The sequence below is a fragment of the Oppia nitens genome, unplaced genomic scaffold (assembly GCF_028296485.1).
Source record: "Oppia nitens isolate AA-2021 unplaced genomic scaffold, nextdenovo-longstitch-racon4-pilon3 scaffold2_pilon_pilon_pilon, whole genome shotgun sequence".
Taxonomy (NCBI): Eukaryota; Metazoa; Arthropoda; class Arachnida; order Sarcoptiformes; family Oppiidae; genus Oppia; species Oppia nitens.
In genome coordinates this window covers 2399818-2421242 of record NW_026533210.1, presented here as the reverse complement: position 1 = coordinate 2421242, position 21425 = coordinate 2399818, and the positions used below count along the sequence as shown (strand labels likewise).

At 28.0% G+C, this 21425-nt stretch overlaps 8 protein-coding genes across 8 annotated transcripts; 3 read left to right on the top strand and 5 right to left on the bottom strand.

The window, feature by feature from the left end:
• Positions 1-1239: 1239 nt before the first annotated feature.
• On the bottom strand, positions 1240-2367 carry LOC128955582 (valacyclovir hydrolase-like). Its single transcript, XM_054301254.1, has 5 exons — positions 2268-2367; positions 2023-2198; positions 1850-1952; positions 1485-1732; positions 1240-1404 (listed from the first exon to the last, which is right to left on the bottom strand). Exons 1-5 carry the CDS (start codon positions 2362-2364, stop codon positions 1240-1242), a joined length of 789 nt encoding a protein of 262 aa, XP_054157229.1. The 5' UTR covers positions 2365-2367.
• Positions 2368-4827: 2460 nt separating this feature from the next.
• LOC128955581 (valacyclovir hydrolase-like) lies at positions 4828-6516 on the bottom strand. Its single transcript, XM_054301253.1, has 5 exons — positions 6420-6516; positions 5610-5785; positions 5431-5533; positions 5092-5342; positions 4828-4992 (listed from the first exon to the last, which is right to left on the bottom strand). The coding sequence occupies exons 1-5, from the start codon at positions 6514-6516 to the stop codon at positions 4828-4830; spliced, it is 792 nt and encodes a 263-aa protein (XP_054157228.1).
• A 1052-nt stretch (positions 6517-7568) lies between these two features.
• Positions 7569-8725, bottom strand: LOC128955580 (valacyclovir hydrolase-like). The gene is made up of 5 exons (XM_054301252.1): positions 8620-8725; positions 8377-8552; positions 8194-8296; positions 7849-8108; positions 7569-7721 (listed from the first exon to the last, which is right to left on the bottom strand). The coding sequence occupies exons 1-5, from the start codon at positions 8720-8722 to the stop codon at positions 7569-7571; spliced, it is 795 nt and encodes a 264-aa protein (XP_054157227.1). The 5' UTR covers positions 8723-8725.
• Positions 8726-9564: 839 nt separating this feature from the next.
• Positions 9565-11155, bottom strand: LOC128955579 (uncharacterized). The gene is made up of 4 exons (XM_054301250.1): positions 11100-11155; positions 10190-11013; positions 9863-10025; positions 9565-9760 (listed from the first exon to the last, which is right to left on the bottom strand). The coding sequence occupies exons 1-4, from the start codon at positions 11138-11140 to the stop codon at positions 9565-9567; spliced, it is 1224 nt and encodes a 407-aa protein (XP_054157225.1). The 5' UTR covers positions 11141-11155.
• Positions 11156-11326: 171 nt separating this feature from the next.
• On the top strand, positions 11327-14775 carry LOC128955578 (CSC1-like protein 1). The gene is made up of 10 exons (XM_054301249.1): positions 11327-11561; positions 11645-12175; positions 12251-12467; positions 12550-12653; positions 12748-13223; positions 13289-13438; positions 13519-13669; positions 13765-13955; positions 14053-14393; positions 14513-14775. The coding sequence occupies exons 1-10, from the start codon at positions 11436-11438 to the stop codon at positions 14773-14775; spliced, it is 2550 nt and encodes an 849-aa protein (XP_054157224.1). The 5' UTR covers positions 11327-11435.
• Positions 14776-15037: 262 nt separating this feature from the next.
• On the bottom strand, positions 15038-16003 carry LOC128955577 (nucleosome assembly protein 1-like 1). The gene has a single exon (XM_054301248.1). It carries the CDS (start codon positions 16001-16003, stop codon positions 15038-15040), a length of 966 nt encoding a protein of 321 aa, XP_054157223.1.
• Positions 16004-16444: 441 nt separating this feature from the next.
• LOC128955575 (probable myosin light chain kinase DDB_G0271550) lies at positions 16445-17674 on the top strand. Its single transcript, XM_054301247.1, has one exon. It carries the CDS (start codon positions 16445-16447, stop codon positions 17672-17674), a length of 1230 nt encoding a protein of 409 aa, XP_054157222.1.
• A 2018-nt stretch (positions 17675-19692) lies between these two features.
• Positions 19693-20943, top strand: LOC128955574 (uncharacterized). The gene is made up of 2 exons (XM_054301246.1): positions 19693-20161; positions 20333-20943. Exons 1-2 carry the CDS (start codon positions 20026-20028, stop codon positions 20941-20943), a joined length of 747 nt encoding a protein of 248 aa, XP_054157221.1. The 5' UTR covers positions 19693-20025.
• Positions 20944-21425: the final 482 nt, after the last annotated feature.

Sequence of the window (21425 nt, the reverse complement as noted above, 5' to 3'; positions counted from 1 at the left end):
ATATATGTATATATACTTTATAATAATTTGTATATATATACTGTATATACATATAATAAGTTGCAATTTAAAAATAACAAAACAAAATGAAAAGGAAAAATTAGTAGATAATAAAAATTTAGTTACAAAACCAGTTATACAGTTGTTGTTGTTGGGGAACTAGACATTAGTTATGATGCACCGGTATCTTAGATAACTGTGTCATAACATAAGTCAGCCCATGTGTGTGTATATATATGTCATTATAAATATATTGGCGATCATTCACTTGCATTCAAAAAAAAATATAGTCTGTATATTAGGTAATAGCCTTGTAATACAAGACTTTGAAATTATTAACAATTTTTTTTGTGCATAAAATGCAAAAATAAAATTTTTTAGATATCATACTATACATGTACAGTACATTGAAAATTGGTTAATAATTATTAAAATTGGTTAATTGTATTATACTGTATTAACTATAGTTTTTTAAAAATACCCAATATTTAGACAAATATTATCACTCAATAGAAACATAAATTACTAAAACGATTATATTTAAATTAGTCATATAATAATAATAATAACAATAACAACAACAAAATAAATGGCAATTAATAATTTTAATTACTGTATGTAAAAATTTATTAATTTGTTTTTTTATATATTTTTATTAATATCATACTATAAAATAAAAATATGATATTATTTATATCAATAGTACTTTTAATAAACTAAATAATCGTATGATATTTTATGATTATATTTTTTGATGTTTTATACACTGTATTAATATTATTTAAAAATTAATATCATTTTATAATGTACTGTAATTATTATCATTGATGTCAGTAATTTATATAATGACTTTTAAAATAGGAAGTTAAACAATAACATTAAAAAAATAATGTTTTATAATAATTTGAAACAATTTGACAAAAAATACCCAGGTATTAAATTTAGAAAAATAAAAATTACAATAATAATAATGACGTTATAAACTAAAAATATATAATTATAATATAATAAACTAATAGTAAAGTACTTATAATGTATTGAATACTACGATTATTTTGAAATATTTAACTAATTTTATAACATAATACCTCAATAACAAAAAAATTATTACAATTTTTATGTGTAAATAAAATATATTTTTTTAATATACAGTATATTTAATTTATATAAAAATAAATTTATAATTTTAATTTAAACAAAAAAATCTAAACACAAACAAAAAAAAATAATTAATTAATTTCAACGAAAATCATTGCACTCTTTGATAAACTGTTCGGTTATTCGCTTGACTTCAGCCGGATATTTATGATGACAATTATGGGTACCTCTCGGAAAACGATGCAATTGACAGTACGGCACGTGTTTTTCCACGTGTTTCGGATGATCCACACAAACAAGCGGGTCCTTACCGGGTAATTAAATTCAATTCAATTACTGATTTCAATTTAATTAATTAATAATTATTTTATAGTTATATTACTGACCAGATCGCCGTGAAATACAAGTACCGGACATCTAATGGTTTGCAATTTGTTGGTTACATAACCATTGGGAAAGGCTTTGATATAAACTTTACAAAAGTTGATATACCCGTCCCACATTTTTTGTAAGTCATCGTCGCCATACACTGGCAGATAATTGTCGCGCATTTCCTGCGGCCAGTTACGTGTGTTGGCAGTGGCCAGTGTCGGTGCAACTGTTTGCGGTGTTATTATCATAAATATTGATATCACTGGGGGATTAAAAATACAAATTTTAATATATATATATATATATATAGTAGTAGATTATTAGTAGTATATGTGATATAATAATAGTTAGTTAGAGTCTATGGATATGGTATACATACATATTAAACCCTTTACACGGCTCGGGTATCTCATGGACATTGTTAGGCCAACTTTGCCGCCCTCACTGAAGCAAAATATTATATAGTTTTTATAGCCTAATGTCTACAAAAAAAGTAATTTATTAAAATTTAATAACCACTTAAAATCGTTTTCAAATTTTCAATAATGAAACCTCCATTAGTTTGGCGGCCACATCGGCATCGTTTATGTAAACATTTTGACCGTAAGGTCGCTCGGGTGGCCGCGACCGACCCCAACCGGGCAGTTCCATAGCTATTATGGTAAACTGATCATGGTCAAATGAATTTTGGCCCTCCAATTGTGGCAAAAAATCACTTCTACCGGTTCCTTAATTAGCAAATAATAATAATTTTGTACTACTATTGCTAATACATGATTATCATTGATTTAGCTTACCTATGGCACCGGGCAAAAACAGCATAACCTCAGGCCCGGTACCAAATTTTTCATACCAAACGGGCCAACCATTTATATCTAATTTTTCGCTGGTCATTGTATCACAATTTACTCTTTTATCTAATACTGTATTATAATATAATAATTATATTATTTAAATTGTGTCACTCAGTAATGAGAGAAACAAACAATAAACTCTTGGATATAACTATTTTCCTTAAGATTATTAATGTATAAGAAAACAACATATACTGTATATAAAACTAAAAATAATCAATTGCTTATACGACAGTATATCCTAATGTTGAATAACTGGTTTTTATTATAATATTATTTATACATTATACGATATATAAAACTACGTTATGTCATATTTTTAATATATATATATATATATATATATATATGTCTAACTAAAGAGACTTAACTGTAATTATCTATTTTTTAAAAAAAACTATTAATTATAATGTAAATGCAATTTATTGTATCTCATTTGATTGATAAAAAATGTATAAAATTAAATAAGTTTGTATTAATTAATTATTATTGATTTATATGCACAATTTAATAATAATCTCAAATATAATAATAAAATTTAACTATAACTAACCAAATTGTATCATTACTACTTATCTTCAATTAATAATAAGTTAATAATTTTAATAATAACAATAAAATAATAAAATTTATTTAATAACTTTACATTAAAAAATTATTTTATCATTTATATTGTAGAATATTTAGTAAAAAATGCTCAATATTTTAAATATAATCATTTATTATAAAAGCATAAATAAATTTAACATATGTTTTAATTTTTTTTAAATCTAAGTAAAACTAAACAATTATAAAATATTAATTAATTTGTGGAAAACTTTTTTAAAAATAATAAAATAAGTAAAAATTAATTGTTTGTTTATAATATCATTATTAATGTATTGCTATTTAATATTTCAAGTAATAATAGTATTAATATTTTTTCACATTTATTATTTATTTGTTATATATATATATCGTATGACTTTTTAAATGATTATATAATATATTATAATGATTTAAAAATTCATACGATATATATGACAAATAAATAATAAATGTGAAAAATATACTAATAATGATATTATAAACAAACAATTTATTTTTACTTATTATATTTTATTATTTCAAAAAAGGTATTCATAATATAACAAACAATTTGGCAAAAATAACCAGGATAATAAATTTATTATAATAATAATAATGACTTTATAAATAACTATTAAATATTAAAAACAGTTCATGCGTTAAAACATAAGATTAATTAGAAAAATATGATAATTTTATTGTATTTATAAATTATAAAATAATATGTAAATTTTTATTGTAAAAAATAATAATAAAAAATAAAATTGAATTACAAGACAAAAACAACAAAAATAATAATAATAACAACAACAACAACAAAAATGTTGATACTTTTTAAATATAAATATGAAAAGTGGTTTAAACAAAAATTATATTTATTATATAAGACAACTTATTTATATTACTGTATAATATATATAAAGAGCCAGTCAATTGATCTTGCGCCACGTAATTTTTGAATAACTTTTAAACGGTTATAGATAATTTAATTCTGTAAAATACATTTAAGAATATCATATCGACCACACTTAATATACACACAAACGCAAAACTAGGATGACCAGATATACAGAATATCGGGACCAACGAAAGACACTATGCTACAGGTCAAACCACAACTGATAAATTTATTATGACAATGAAACTTTGTAGTCAAGAAATAATAGTTTAATATAAAAAAGAATCATCAAAATCGAATTGGTAGTTTAGTTTTTATGGCTTGTTAAGTTTGTAATAAATCTTATTATATAACATGGTCTAAAATAAAAATGACGTTATTTATGATTATTATATATTTATAAGATAAAATTTTCAATTATATTGCTAATTGTAAAAACGAAATTTTAATATATCGACTAGTTTTCAAAATTATCGAATTTTAATATAAATTATATTATCAAATTACAATAGTGTGATTTATATTCAAATTCGATTATTTTGAAAACTAGTCGATATATTAAAATTTCGTTTTTAGAAATATTAATATAATTTAAAATTAAATCTAATAAATATATAATATTCATAAATAACGTCATTTTTAATTTAGACCATATTATATAATATGATTTATGACAAACTTAACAAGCCATAAAAACTAAACTACCAATTCGATTTTGATGATTCTTTTTTATATTAAACTATTATTTCTTGACTACAAAGTTTCATTGTCATAATAAATTTATCAGTTGTGGTTTGACCTGTAGCATAGTGTCTTTCGTTGGTCCCGATATTATGTATATCTGGTCATCCTAGTTTTGCGTTAGTGTGTATATTAAGTGTGGTCGATATGATATTCTTAAATTTATTTTACAGAATTAAATTATCTATAACCGTTTAAAAGTTATTCAAAAATTACGTGGCGCAAGATCAATTGACTGGCTCTTTATATATTATAGTTTTAGTTAGTTAGACACTGTTTTTTTTAGTTAATAAAATTTCAACGAAAATCATTACACTCTCTAATAAACTGTTCGGTCAATCGCTTGACATCAGCCGGATATCTATGATGACAATTGTGACCACCTTTCGGGAAACGATGCAATTGACAGTACGGCACAAGTTTTTCCACTAGTATCGGGTGATCTACACAAACAAGTGGATCCTTTTTTTTTTGAAAACAAAAATAATTACCGGTAATTAATTTACAAATAATAAAATAAACTAAATTATTAATATCTATATATATATATATATTACTGACCAGATCACCGTGAAATACAAATACAGGACATCTAATGGTTTCCAGTTTGCTATTTACGTAACCATTGGGAAATGATTTGAACATAAATTTACAAAAGTTGATATACCCGTCCCACATTTTCTGTATATTATCCTCATTGCCATAGACTGGCAGATAATTGTCCAGTATTTCCTGCGGCCACTTACTTGTGTTGGCCGTAGCCAGTGTCGGAGCTACCGTTTTCGGTGATATTATCGTAAATATTGATATCACTTGATTAAAACAAAATTCAACAATATGTTTTTAAAAGTTAGATTGTTTGTATTAAAATATTTTTTTTTTTTAAATTATTTTGTATACAAACTAATCCCTTTATACGGCTCGGGTATCTTATGGACATTGTTAGGCCAACTTTGCCGCCATCACTGAAGCAAAATACTATGTAGTTTTTATAGCCTAATGTCTAGACAACAACAAAAAAAATAATTATTAAATTTAATAACCACTTAAAATCGTTTTCAAATTTTCAATAATGAAACCTCCATCAGTTTGGCGGCCACATCGGCATCGTTGATGTAAACATTTTGACCGTACGGTCGCTCGGGTGGTCGCGACCTGCCCCAACCGGGCAGTTCCATAGCTATTATTGTATATTGACGATGGTCAAATGAGTGGGCGCCCTCCAATTGTGGCAAAAAATCACTTCTACCGGTTCCTTAATTAGCAAATAATAATAATTGTTATTATCAACACTTGAATTATTTAATATTGTTTAACTAATTTAGATCCCAGTGATTGGCAAACTAGTGTTATCCAAATGATTAAAACTTTATGATGACTATATAAACGTAACGTATTTTAAAATAATTATTTTATAATTTTATATATATTAAGCAAAAATATAAAGTACTCATTTAATTTGTACTATAGTTTATAAATATGTAATTGAATTTTATATAATTTTAGTTATAAAATTATTGATTTAGATATATAAATAAATTATGATAATTCTATTAAATTACAAATTAGTAATACTTTATCATTATTTATGGCAATTTTGGTTAATTTATTTCAAACAAATATTAATTTTTCAAAATTTTTATAAATCAAAATAAATTTATAATATACTAAAATGCATATATTTTATTAAATTACTTAAAATTTATTATTATAAACTGTTTTTTTTAAATTAATAATCATACAGTACATTTAAAAATATGTAACTTTAAACTGTAATTTACATGAATTTTTTTTCATAATTTAAAAATAATTACCGTAATTTACATTGATAATTTATTTTTAAAAAATTATTATTTTAAAAATTTAACTACTATATTAGATCAGTTTACCTATGGCACCGGGCAAAAACAGCATAATCTCAGATCCAGTACCAAACTTTTCATACCAAATGGGCCAACCATTAATATCTAACTGTCCACTGGTCATTGTATCACAATTTCGCAGCAATACTGTATATTATAAATATTATAATTTAATTAATTCACTATAAATATTGTATAATAAACTAAATACAAACAGAACTATATATTTATATATTAAACTATTTTTAATATAAACATAGTATCAAATGTTTTTCTAACATTTTTTAATTAATGTATAAAAATTTTTAAAAAAATAAATTTATAAAAATCATTTTCTTAAATATATCTAAAATATTATAGTTATTGCACAACTGGTTTTTACTATTTAATATATTTAAAATCATATTAAATGGTTATTATTATTATTAATGGCTACTACAGTATTATAAATATAATAATAACTGTAAATATTAAAAATATATGATATTTTTTATATATATAAAATAACAGTTTAAAAAAAACAAAATTATCCCGTTAATTATAAATATACAATGTATATTATACATGATTAATAATTATGAACAATATACAGTAAATTTAAAATTTATTTTTAAAAAAAACATTAATATGATATATAAATTACTATTTATTGAAAATAAAACTACAAATTAGGGAAAAATTTTATTGCCTTGAAATAAATGTACATTTTTTTAACTATAATTAGTGATTAATTTTTTTTTTATTTTACTAATTTTTTTGTGAACATCTGTAAGCGTTTCCACCCCCTATATATATATATATATATATATATATATATATATATATATATATATATATATATATATATAGATATTACAAATAGTATTGTATATATTTTATAAATAGTTTAATATTTTTTTTGAAAATAAATTATTAAATCATTATGTATAATAATAATACATTCAAACTAAATAATAATTACAACAACAAAATATATATGTTTTTTTTAAAAATCAATTTTATTAATCATATTTGTAAAATAATATACATATATATATAGTATATCTATATATTTAATTTCAAAAGTATTTGTTCAAAGATAAATCAAATAGCTTTAAATAAAAATATTACTTAAACCTTATAATTTAAAAAAAAATTGTTGTTTAAAATGTAATTAATTTAAAATACAAAAAATCATTACAAACTAATAAAAAACAATTCGGATATTCGTTTGACTGAAACCGGATATCTTTGATGACAATTGTGGCCACCATTCGGGAAACTATGCAATTGACAGTCGGGAACGTATTTATCAATGTATTTTGGATGATCCAAACTAATTAGTTGGTCCTATTTTTATAGGAGGGGGAGGCAAAAAAAAGTGTAATACATTTTTATATTGTGTCCTTAAATTACCCACACATCCATCCCTCCGCCCTTCCCCCCCCCCCCGAAAACTAAAAATATATTATCAAACCTGATTGCCGTGAATTATAAGGATCGGACATCCAATGGACTCAAGTTTGTCCGACTCGATCACGAATCCATTGGGACAGGTTTCGGTAGTCGACTTTAAAAAGTCGATATACTTGTCCCACATGTTTTGTAAGCTGCTGTCCTGATTGCCATACACTGGCAAATAATTGTCCCGCATTTCCTGTATCCACTTACGTGTGTTGACCGTGGCCAGTATCGGAGCTACAGTTTCCGGCGATATTATCATAAATATTGATATCACTTAATAAACAAATTGAAAACAAATGATAAAGTTAGATGGTTTGTGTAATAAAAAAAAATAATTATAATTATTTATAGTCATTACAAACTAATCCTTTTATACGGCTCGGGTATCTCACGGACATTGTTAGGCCAACTTTTCCGCCCTCACCGAAACAAAATAATATATAGTTTTTATAGCATAATATCTACATTATAGTAAATAATTTTATAAATTAATAACAAATTTTTAAATCTTTAATAATTTTTAATTTGATAATTTTAAAACCTCCATCAGTCTGGCGGCCACATCGGCATCGTTGACGTAAACATTTTGACCGTACGGTCGTTCGGGTGGCCGCGATCGGCCCCAACCGGGTAAGTCCATAACTATTATGGTATATTCATTATGGCTAAACGATTGCGGACCCTCTAATTGATGAATAAAATCTTGTCTACCGGAGCCTTAATTAAACAATTAATAATTTTTATTATAATCAATTTAAATTATTATATAATATATATAGTTTACCTATAGCATCGGGCAAAAATAACATAATCTCGGGTCCCGTACCAAACTTTTCATACCAAACAGTCCAGCCATTGATATCGACTACTTTTCCGCCACTGGTCATTGTATTACAATTTTATTTGTAATATTGTTATATATTAAATTAATATTAAATTTATTTACTAAACTTCGGTTAGTTTTTAAACACACGAATAAATTAAATTTTTTTCCTCTGGTTAATTGAGATCATATATATATACAGTATATATAATAAATTTAAATAAAAAAATAACAACAAAATAAATAAACATAATCAATTGCTTATATAATTTAGTTATATTCTACAAAAAATAAATAAATAAATGGTTTTTACTAATATATTATTGAAACACAATTGCATAACGTTATACAATACTGTGTTAGTATTTTATATAAAAATTACAAAATCTTATTCAAATATTAATAATCTAAAAAATTATTTTAAAAAAACTATTTACTAAAGTAAAAAAGTAAAACATATATTTTAAAACATAATAAAAATAGTAATAAAAATAGTAATAAAAATAAACATTGATTTATATAACTAATTTAATCCTTACATAACATTTTAAATGGCATTAACATATATGTTATTATATAATTGATGGTAATTATCGGTTGTAATGAGACTGCAATTGTATTAAATAAAATATACCCAAAAAAATTATTTTACATATACTCCATAATCACTATAATAATAAATAAAATAACTTAATCTTTATACCGGTACAATATTTTTAATAAAAAATAATTGGTATAATTTATAAAATGTATTTAAAAGTGTGCATTATATTGAAACCTATATTTTTTTTTTAAATACTAAATTTAGTTAATAACAGAAACAATAAAATATTGTAATAAGTATGTAAATAACTAAATAATTAAATTATTTTGTTTTTTTAATTAACAATAAAAAATAATTAGATATTAGAAAAAACAAGAATTTTCAATAGTCTGTCGATTAATATGAATTGCAGTCACTTCTTGTGTATTAAGTTTTTTAATCCTCAATTCAATTGACTGTCCAATGGATAACTGATTGATGGCATTCATTAAGTCATCAAAATTGTTAATTGATTTTTTATCGATAGTTATAATTTGATCACCAATTTTAAAGTTTTGTCTAACAAATTGAAAATTTCATTTAACTAATGATTAAACATTTACTACTAAATTACTAATATATTTATTTTATTAATATATTACTGTAATTATCTGTAAATACCTGACATTCTCAGCGTTCGGCATATATTTATGGACACAACAGGTTTGGTTATCAGTACTGTATTTGACAAAAACACCGATAAATGGTTTGCCGGAGGAATACAACTGTTTTCTATCATTTACTAATTTCTGACGAATTTCATGTCCTTTGCGTTTAGATCTGTCTATAAAATCTTGAATCAATTGAATGATTAGAATAGAGAGAGAGAGAGAGAGAGAGAGAGAGAGAGAGAGAGAGAGAGAGAGAGAGAGAGAGAGAAATTAGTTGAAGTATTATAAAATTTTTGCGTATATACTGTATGTATTTATAAATATAAAGTAGTAGTACCTAATAGATCCTGTCTTCTAGTAATGGTTAGTAATTTAAAACCACCACTAAATAATACACCCACCACTTGGCCATCCATGTTGACCACTGCTCCACCGGAACAACCTTCTGAAGCGGTTATCGGTGCAAACATATATAACTGGTTTGTGGGCCACGTGACGGCCCTATACTTATACCATCCTTCTGTAACCTCATCAATATAGTATACATATTTTATAATACCGGTTATCACTGATCTGTCCAAATCAGGAAATCCAATGGCCATTACTTGATCGCCAAATGTGGCGTCTGTTTTGGCAATCCTAAGCTGAGCTAACTGTCCGGACTTAATCTTTGGTAATGTCAACAGTGCCAGATCCAGATGCGGTTCAACATAAAGCACATGCGCCCACAACATGCTTATTGAATGTCTTAAGTTAGGATCATTAGGTGGTAAGTCAGCCAACAGGTCTTGCACTCGGGAAGCATACGGTAGCCAAACGTTAACGAAAGGACAGTCTTCAACGTTGTGATAATTGGTGACAATTAGGCCAATAGTTGAATCTACTATCCAACCGGTGCTCCAATATATGAGATCGTCGTCAATTAAATTATTTCGCGTAATTTTGACCACACTTTTAATGCATTTATTGTAAACATTGTCTATCCATTGATTTTCATTTTCATTAGCCAACTGAGCAAATCTCATAGTCCTCATCGCTGAAAGTGATCTCAAACGTAGACACGACTTAACAGATATTTGATATGATGTCTGTCTGGTCTTAGGCTGTTGTTGGCGATACCAATGGTTAACAGCAACCGTAGACAACAGCAACAGTGAAGTCCTTTATATTAATAAATAAATAAATAAAATCAATTAATGACATTCAATGAGTACTTCAATACTTTGAAACATTAATAAAAGACTAACTGTTTATTAAAAATAAAAGATTTATATACCATTCGTTGCATATTTTAAAATATTATTCAATTAACTCACAAAAAAAATTAATTTAATTTAGAATAGACTATACATTATATCTGAAATCTAATCATTGATTTATTTGTCTAATTTCATGCACGACAACAATATACTGTATAACGAATTAATGATTAATTTTTTCAAATAACTAATTTTTACTAAATATTTTCAATAGTAATATTTGTTGTTTGAATTTTTGTCTATTTTACAAAATTAAGATATTTTTTGTTTTATTTTACTGACTGTTACTTAAAAACTAACTGTAAGACATAACTGTCCTCAGCTATGAGCAGTAATAGACAAAAAATTGAATGTAATATACTGTTTGGTAACAATCGGACACTACTTAATATTGATGTCGGTTGGGAAGGAATTCCCTTTAATATTGTGTTCAATACGATAATAGCTGCGGTAAGTCGGGTTAGATTGGATCGGGTGTGACAGTCATATACAGTATTAATAAACTATAGTTTTAATTGAATATTATTTCAAAGGGTTTACTGATAGCATACGCTGTGATTCGTTGGAGAGTAAAAAAAGTTGGTAATAAAAGCAAAGAACAGATCGGAAAGTTGTTTTTGGTGGACAATTGGCTGCCATTCATATACGGCGACAAAAAGACAAACGACAGAATAACAGCCAAATTCAAAGAAATCGATAAAAGACATCATTTGGCTTATTTGCCGCCAATTCTTCACGAATACGAAGACCAAATGCCCGAAAAAATTTCGGTCGAAGAAGTCATTGCCGAAGAGGATGCCAGTATCGGCTTCTACAGACATCCCAGTTCACTGTCAGTACACAGTTCACTAAAACGGGGACCAAAACAAGATCAACAGATTTCCAACAACGATATACCGACGGTTAGGTCGGAACTGAGCGAAAAACTGCCGGACGATCCCTATACACAATTGACGACCGAAATATGCAGCGATACAGACGAGGATAGGGAGGTTCGGCAGTTAAAGTCGGTGCTAATCCACGACTATGTCTCCAAAGAAGTAGAAAAGTCGACAAAAGTTGAGGTAAAGATTTTTTAAATAGAAAATTAATTTAATTAATTCATTAACAATGTATTGACAAACACTACACTATGATAGCCAAAGACACCACCAAAACCTGAGATCAAACTCTTGGATTATGTGAAACAAGTGATCAAAAAAAATCTAATGATAACCGACGAGAAGATAATGAAGAATAAGGGAACCGATGCCATCAAATATCTACTGTTTCAACGATATCTCATCTATTTTCAGACTCTCATGACTTGTGTTTGTTTGTTAATTAYTTTACCGATCAATCTCTACGGTAACGCAGGTATGTTATAATAATAATTATTATTTAAAGAAAACTTGTTAGCTTTTAGTAACCAGTGTTTGAACACTTAAACACATACCAGTGCTAAGTAAGCATAAGTTTATGCGGACAACTATTTCCAATTTGGGTAACGAATCCAATCTGGTTTGGATCCATTCGCTGATGGCTTGTATAATGATAGTGACGGTATGTAATCATCAATTTGGTGGACATTTTTTTCTTGTTTGTTTGTCAATTGTTATACAAACAAAGTGTAAATATTGATTTTTTTAATGGTTAGGGCTATTATATGACACACCACTTTCACAATGTTGTCAACACCCATACGCGTGACGTCGACCAGAAGACACTGATCATCGAAAATATAACGAAATCGGGAAGAAAGTCATCGCAATTGTTAAACTATTTCAAGAAACGGTTCCCGAAAGTGATGATCAAACGGATAACGTTTGTCTACGATATCCGCAAATTGGATAAATTGGATTACAGACTGTTGACAGCCATCGAAGCTAAACAATATTGTCATCGATATTGGCTGGAGTTTGGCTACCGATGCGAAGTCAGGCCATACTGTTTGGGCAAATTTGGAGGCGTCTGTCTCTGTTGCGGCTGTTGTCCCAAATTGGATGGCACTCTGTATTACGCCGAAGAAAAAGCCGAACTCAAGAATCTGATCAAAAAAGAAGTAAAAAGATTATTTTGGGAACCGGTTGGCCGCGTGTTTGTCGTGTTTGCCGACGAGTCAATGGCTGCACAGTTAGTATTTTTGTCAATTAACCTGACTTTTGGCAATTTTATTAATTTTTATATTTGAATTATAGGGTTTACAACGAATTTTACTACCGGTGCTCGTGTTGCACCCGTTTCCTGAAGTCCATTGGCCGGATTTTTGTGAGTAACCAAACTACCGATCCACTCGAGACATACAATTGGGAAGTGAATTATGCACCGAATCCCGAAAATCTTGAATGGTTTGTCTCATCCGTAATAATATCTAATCATATATTTATTCAATAAACCCGTTCTCTATTATCCTTTCAATAATCTATAGGACAGACCTATCACTGGACAAAGGATACAGTTGTCTAATGAGTGTCATATTTCATACGATACTGACGTTAATATTTTTGTTTCTGTCGACGCCGTCCATTGCCGTCAATATATTAATGTCTCCGTTTGGCAGTGAAGACATGCCAGTACTGGTAGGTATTTTCGTCTCTAATTTTTTGTATTAAAAAAATTGTTATTGGATTTGTATTAAACGTCATTTAAATAAGTTATTTGTACGTGAATTCAGGTCGGTTTAAGACAGTTTGGTCAGCCATACCTGTTGATGGCAATGACTAGTATACTGCCGTCACTAATCAGTTTAGTCCAGAATCAGATCCCATATAAGACAAAATCTTCATTATCTCACGCACTTATGTTTAAGTCATATTTTTTTCTCATATTAATGGTACTCATACTTCCAGCGCTCGGTCTTTACACGTAAGTAACTGTTCCCATAGTATTACGACTACAATAAACACAATCTCTAATTGATCCAATCGTCATATCTTTTATGGTCAACAACAAAAAAAAACAGTTCCGCCGTAATGTTGGACATGTTATTCAGCGGTGAAAATACTTCGTCCAAACAGCAGATCCGATGGAATTGTTTGTTTCCTTCGGGTAACAGTGCCTTCTTCATGAACTATGTCCTATCGTCGGCCTTAGTCAGCAATTCTTTACAAATATTATTAGTTCCCGAAGCCGCCCAATACGCCCTGTATCTACTGGTGCTGTCGCGCTCAGTGGCCGAGTATGAGAGTGCCCGACTAAAAATACATTTTGATTTTAGTTTTGGCTCACGATATCCTATATTGTTGTTGATCTTTACGGTTGTCACCACTTATTCCATATCCAGTCCGCTGATAGCACCCGTAGGTTAGTATAATACTATATATTATCTTTTATATCATATACAGGATATAGTAATAATATTTCTATATTTATTTTATTAAATGTTATTTTTTAATAATATCTTCAATAATAACAATTAATAGGTTTGTTTTATTTGCTAACCAAACATCTGGTCGATCGTTACAATCTATACTATGTTTACAGTCCGTCGCCCATAACCGACAAAATGCATCGGACGGCCCTATATTTTGTACAAATAGCCTTTTTCTTTATGTCCTTTCAAGTGGTAACAACATTATCGCAATACAATCAGACATTTCTGTGGTTCGGGCCAGCGATACCCGTCGGTATCGTATATATCATACAATTGCCAATAATTGTTTACAAGTTTTTTACACATATTTGATTTTTTTGTTATTTATGTTTTTAATTAATATATAAAACTATATTTATTAATAGTAATAGTTAATAATAGTATATAATATTTAATAAATCTATTTTTATGAAATAAAATTTTGATTAAAACATTATAAACATGAAAAAAGTTTTCAATGCATTAAAAGTGTAGTAAAATATTGAGAAAAATAAATAATTTAAATATTGTAATATAAAAAAACATTTTTCATTAAAATATTTAATGACAATATCGCCGATGACATCATCACTGGTCAGTCATCATCATAGTTGGCCATCATTTCATCGATTGCATCCATGTCTTTAGCCAATTGTTTGTCGTCCAGATGAAGTTCACCGGTAAGATAGAGGACAGCGTTGGGCACAAAGTGTTTGATGAGTACCCGAGAGAGACTCCAGTCGTCTTCAAGAAATTCTTCGACATCAATGTCATCGTTGGGCGATCTCTGAAGCAATTCGTTATCAAATATGTCAAAAAACGACATTAACTTCATATGACTTTTGTTGCCAACACTTGATGTTTCATTCTTTACGCCCTTGACTTTCATCTGTCGTTCAGTGATATTACGACCAGTTTTCCAGTCTATACGACAACCGTGTCGTGCAATCGGATAATAGCCGTCGTGTTGTTGCCACGGATTGTCTTCATTTGGTTCGAATGACACAAAATAGGTTTTTGTCAGCTCTTGGTTTCCAAAGTATTCGTTGTCTTCAAACTTAAAGATGATATCAATTTTAAAGAGTTTGTCAACAAAACGGATACTGATATCAGTCAGATGTTGGAGTACGGGTTCGTCTCGCGGTTCGATCCATTGATGGATGTGATCAACAGTTTTCATGGCTTTAATCCAAAAGCCAGGTATGCCTTTCACCGGTGATGTTGTTGTTGTGGCGCTGCTTGTAGTCAGTAGTTGTTGATCTTCGAACATCTTCTTGAGACTGTCGGCTGAATTAGTAATAAAGTTCAGTCGTTTGTTGTCTGTAACTGTTGTGTTAGGATCTGTCTGACCACTGATGATATCATAAATTTTTTTGTCGATCTTCTCGTAGGAAGTGCTGTAATGAGAAGTTATTGTAAACATCTCTTTAGCCAATCGTCCGTCCAATTGGTATCTTTCGTATTGAAGTTTCTTTAGGGCAACAACTCTGTCATTGATAACCGACAGACAGTCATCCGATTTGCTGGTTGTCGGCTGATTGTCCGGTGCTTTGCTATTCATTGTGTTTGTCAATTGACTTTATCAGTAGTAGTAGTAGTAATACTAACAACTAAATGGTATTTTTTTAGTGGACACTATATTTAAGGACACAATTATGTGGAAAACTATTTTTTTTTGCTAGAATTAGTTAACAGTATTTTTTAGAATTTAATATTGAAATCAATTGGAAATATTTATTTCGCGTGAATTTTGTTATTATTTTGTAATAATTGTTTTAATTATTTGCGCGTTTTAACAATTATTAATTATTTAAAAATAACTTTTAAATTATATGTATTATTGAATTGACAGTTAATTTTAAAAATTTGTTATTATTGATATACAGATCTATGTAGTACTCTATATATAGATATATAGTAATTAAAAGTTATATAACTGTTTTACGATTGATTAATAATTGATTATAAATATCCATCCATTTGACTGACGAAACATAAAATAATGTGTTTTAAAGATCTTTTGCATTTGTTGTGTCCGTGTTTTATATCATTAGACAAGAAATTGGAGACAAAGAAGAAGAAGACGAAGAAGGAAAAGAAAGTCAAAAACAAACACAATATTAAAGATATAATGAGACAAACCATACCATCAGATAAGACTAAAGATGGATGGCTTACAAGTAGTGGTGAAGAGATAGCTATCAGTAAAATTGACAGCAAAGACCTGACCCGAGTATTTGAAATTCCCTATGACTTTGAATCGGTTGATGAATGTATACGACATCAGGGATGGGAACTAATGGCTGATATTGGAAAAGGCAGTAATTCTAAGGTTATGTATGGCATCAAAATCAATACACAACAACCTATTGCCTGTAAAATATTAGAAATTAATGACTACTACAACACCAACAATAAAGACCGACAAAATATTTGGGAAAGTTTTAAACGGGAATTAGTTTTATTAGTCCGAGAAAAACATAGAAATATTATACAAGTTTACGACCATTTTATTGTTGAGGAAAAAGTGAAAAATAAATTTTGTTGTTATATTGTTATGGAATTATCAAAACAGGGATCAGTTAAATATCAGATGTTAGATGAAAATACAGACGACTATAATATGAAGAAATATAGAAAACTGTCGGAAACTAAAACAAAATTATATTTCAGAGATACAGCCAATGGTTTACAGTATTTGCATAACAAACAGATTGCACACAAAGATCTTAAATTAGGTAATCTATTGGTATTTATTGATAACAACGGCCAAGAAATGGTCAAAATTGCCGACTTTGGGACGAGTCGTGTCAGCTATAAGGAAGATGTGGTCAAAGAGTACAAATGTTTCGGTACTGTCGAGTATATGTCGCCACAAATATTTAAGATTTATGTTTATATTAATACCGATCAGAAAATAGATAATCTGAAAAAATATAATCCATTTCAGGCCGATCTCTGGTCACTCGGTGTCTGTCTATATGTTATGATTTGCGCAAAAATACCGTTTCTACCCAACAATTGTGAGACATATAAAGATTTAAATTTAAATTTAGACACTTATAAGAGTATCTATCAAAATATGATTATAAAAAATTATGACATTTCAAATAATACAAGACATACCTATACTGAACATTGTTTCGACATTTTGTCCAAATTATTGCATCCAAATACAAGAGATCGTATCACTATTGACGGTGTTTTGCAACATAAATGGTTAAACAGTTAACAAAAATAAAAGTTTATAAATTTATAATTACTTTTTAAAACATACTTTTAATTTATTACTATTTGAATAAACTATTTTTTTTGTATAGAAAAGTCTTAATAAAATATCTATTATTATTCAAAATCTAAAATATAATAAATTGTTTTATTTGACTATAAATTCAATGATATTATTATTTATTAGTTATTTTTAGCGATTGTTTTGTCAATCAAATCATTACTCTATTATTATTATTATTATTGCCATTATTTGTGATGACATTATCAGTCAAATCTGTTTCACATTTATTGATATCTCGGTTGACATCCATTTCATAATTCTTTGGCAATGATTTCATTGTTTTTATATTATATTATATATTAATAATTTAGTCGTAATAATAATAATAACAAATGTTTTTTTTTTTAAATAGCAATTTAATTATCAGTAAATTAATTAATGTTAAACAAACTAAAAGTAAAAACTAATTTATAAGTAAACATGTGTACTGTATATATCATATAATAAAATATTGTAATGTTTTAAAATCATTATAATGTTAAACAAAAAAAAAATAATATAAACACTAGATTAGAAAATTATTGTATTAATATTTTTAAACTTATAAAAGTAAAATATTTAATAAACAAATATAGATAATACATATAGATATATAACTATTATATTATTACAACAAAATAAACGTTTATAATTAAAACTAAGTTTTAAATTAAATCTAAAAATAGTGGGAATAGTTTATATAATATAGGAATTTAATTATTCATAAATTTATTATTGAAATCATAAGTGACTTATTATTATTATTAATACTTTTTTTTAATAAAAAATATATATCTATTAATAAAATTAACTAATAATTTAAAAAGAAAAAAATGTAAACAAATAAACAAAACAAAAAAAACTAAATCATAAATATATTAATTATTCAATTGACTAATCAATTGATTGATTGATTGATTGATTGATTGATCACTACTGTACTTAACCGATGATCATCTGATCAGCCGATCTGCGGGTCTTACGTTTAGCGCCAAAAACAGACATTCGGCGTCGTTTACGGCCACCAATTGGTCGACCGCGTTGAACATGCGTAGCCCTAGTCGTCGATCGATGGCCACCAACACCCGCCGCCGGTTGGTGAACATTGTTGATACCTTTAAGCATTTCGGGCGACAACCGAAACAATACACCATTGATGGCCAATTCATTGGCCATTTTTCGTTCACTTTGGCCAACCATTCGTTCGGCTAGTCGGCAATTGTGTTTGGCCAACGCTATTATCTTGCTATTAATTTTGGTCAACCGTACGGTTGGCTCCAAATATGCTTTGGCGGTGTCGGGCATCACAATCAATGCCAACCTATGAATCCAATGGCGGACACAATCGATGTCCACACGATCGTCGGCCAAGTTGTCCAATTGGCCTAAATATTGGTAACACTTGTCTAGAAACTCGAATACAGTGTTTTCGGTGGCCATTTAGGTCATTAAACAGTCGGTCAGTCGGCGGTCAGCTTTAATTTTCGGCGGACAACGAATCAAATGTTATCAAACAATATATAAAACTAATAATAAAATTATTTTTTAATAAAAAAATGATTTTATTTTATGAATACATTAACAATGTTTGGGAATACAATCGATTGTCGCTTTAATGGACAAAAAATAGTATGTATAGAGAAAATAAATTATCGAATATTATTATCCAAATTAACAAAAAAAAATGGTCCAAACATTATCATTAATTATAGTTATATGTTTAGGACCTTTTATATACATATATATATATATATATAAGTTAATTTTTATTATAAAATTAATGATTGCTTTTTAAAATAAAAACCATACGATTATATACTGTGTTCAAAGTGTTCAACAAAAAAAATTGAGACTAACATTGAGTCACCAGTTATTATGTATTAAAGTTGAAAGTTTTAAAACGGAACTTAAAATTAATTATTTTTTTTATTTCCTATATATTCAGTGCCAAACAATCAGTAAAATATAATTACAGTTTAGACTATTTATTAGTTACGCATAGATATTGTATTAATAGTATAATAATTACAACAAACATATTTGCGGATCAATTGATCGGTGGATCAGATAAACCATTGATTTGTTTTTTTTGTTGGTGTTTACTATTGTTTTTAATGGTCGCTAATTAAAAAAAATAGTGTCCAACAAAACAAATAATCCAACAATCGGTTCCCAAGATATCTGTGTATTATAATACCAATTGGTTGTCCTATAGTTTGTTCAAAAAGCACCGTTAGATTTGGCTCATGTATGTCGTTGTTGTTGTTGTTGTTTAAAAATTATTAGACACACGACTCTCATCGATATATCATATGATAATGTCTGACAAATTAATGGATACAATCAACAATCAACTAAACATTTCACAAAATCTCTTAATTGCTAACAATGTCTTCATAATCATCTTATTGTTGTTGATTGTAGTGCTTATTGTCTTAGTATTGAAAGGTATTTATTGATCGTTTAAACCATTTGATAGATCAGAGATAATACTCTCGTTATGGTATTGTTGTTGTTGTTGTTGTTGTTGTCCAGTAGTTATGACCCAAACAACAACAAAAATGTTCCGCCAATTAACCCGACTATTAATTGTTGTCTCTGTTTTCTGCCCACCGATAGGCAACCGATTGGTCCAAAACAGAGCCAATTATCTACCGGAACGCGAGTCCAAATCGCCGTCGAAGTCGTTTGACGACGAAATTAAAGACGCCATGAAAGCAGCCGACGATTACGTAACAATGGCCGGACAACATCGTCGAAAAATTAGAAACGAAACAGTCGTCGTAGACGAACAAAAGGACAGACCCGCATTGGCCACTAGTGATGACGACCCGCATCACAAATATAAACTGGAAACCGAACCGAAAGTCCAGTTACACCGATTGTCTGGCGGCGAAACAACGGCTACGATGACAAGTGAATCGGACGATACGGCGGCTGCCAAGAGTCCGCGACGCCAGCGACGGTCGCCATCGAATTACGTTCCACCGATGAGACCGTACACACGACTGGCCGCTGCCACTATCGCTGATGGCAAGACAATGACCGCTATCACCGATAAGGAGGTGAGCGCTGACGATATGTTGAGCGACCAGTTTAGCGATACACTCAGTAAAATCGATACAATTATAGATGAATCGTTCGATGAACTGATTCAAACGGTGATCGACATGAATGACATGATATCAGTTGACGACGACGAAGACGACCGCCACTTATCCGACTATTGAAGAGTTAGTTTTAATTTCATTACATATTACTACTCATCAATTGTTATTCACTTTAATATATATATAATTAATACAATTAATATTTATTGACAATTTGTTTTATCGGTAAAATACTTTATTATAAAAAAATTATCGATACTTTAATATATAATTAGATTTAATACCAGAATAATTACCGGTAAATATAATTAATTATTATTATTTAAAATAGTTATTTATTACTAAACATTTGTATTTATTTGAAACAAAAAACATTTAACACTTATTAAATATTATTTAATTAGTAATTAACATTTATAATTAAGTAACAATTAAATGATTAAATTTAATATAAATGTATGATTTAAAAAAAATCATTAATTATATGGAATATTAGCAATGAATGAAATGAAACGATAGGTAATTATAATTAAAATACTACAGTATTTACCGAAAAAATTTTGAAAAATTCATATTTAAAAAAATATAGTGAATTCATTGGT

Bases quoted from the DNA above. Each gene is read 5' to 3' on its own strand.
- LOC128955582 (XM_054301254.1), bottom strand. From the start codon at position 2,364: ATGACCAGCGAAAAATTAGATATAAATGGTTGGCCCGTTTGGTATGAA. The intron at 1,733-1,849 runs GTATGTATACCA...TTAATCCCCCAG, and splicing joins CCGTGTAAAGGGTTTAATAT to TGATATCAATATTTATGATA. The intron at 1,405-1,484 runs GTCAGTAATATA...TTACCCGGTAAG, and splicing joins TTGTATTTCACGGCGATCTG to GACCCGCTTGTTTGTGTGGA.
- LOC128955581 (XM_054301253.1), bottom strand. From the start codon at position 6,516: ATGACCAGTGGACAGTTAGATATTAATGGTTGGCCCATTTGGTATGAA. The intron at 5,343-5,430 runs GTATACAAAATA...GTTTTAATCAAG, and splicing joins CCGTATAAAGGGATTAGTTT to TGATATCAATATTTACGATA. The intron at 4,993-5,091 runs GTCAGTAATATA...CAAAAAAAAAAG, and splicing joins TTGTATTTCACGGTGATCTG to GATCCACTTGTTTGTGTAGA.
- LOC128955580 (XM_054301252.1), bottom strand. From the start codon at position 8,722: ATGACCAGTGGCGGAAAAGTAGTCGATATCAATGGCTGGACTGTTTGG. The intron at 8,553-8,619 runs GTAAACTATATA...TGTTTAATTAAG, and splicing joins ATTTTTGCCCGATGCTATAG to GCTCCGGTAGACAAGATTTT. The intron at 7,722-7,848 runs GTTTGATAATAT...CTATAAAAATAG, and splicing joins TTATAATTCACGGCAATCAG to GACCAACTAATTAGTTTGGA.
- LOC128955579 (XM_054301250.1), bottom strand. From the start codon at position 11,140: ATGCAACGAATGGTATATAAATCTTTTATTTTTAATAAACA. The intron at 11,014-11,099 runs GTTAGTCTTTTA...ATTAATATAAAG, and splicing joins TCTTTTATTTTTAATAAACA to GACTTCACTGTTGCTGTTGT. The intron at 10,026-10,189 runs GTACTACTACTT...AAGATTTTATAG, and splicing joins TAGAAGACAGGATCTATTAG to ACAGATCTAAACGCAAAGGA.
- LOC128955577 (XM_054301248.1), bottom strand. From the start codon at position 16,003: ATGAATAGCAAAGCACCGGACAATCAGCCGACAACCAGCAAATCGGAT.
- LOC128955575 (XM_054301247.1), top strand. From the start codon at position 16,445: ATGTGTTTTAAAGATCTTTTGCATTTGTTGTGTCCGTGTTTTATATCA.
- LOC128955574 (XM_054301246.1), top strand. From the start codon at position 20,026: ATGATAATGTCTGACAAATTAATGGATACAATCAACAATCAACTAAAC. The intron at 20,162-20,332 runs GTATTTATTGAT...GCCCACCGATAG, and splicing joins TATTGTCTTAGTATTGAAAG to GCAACCGATTGGTCCAAAAC.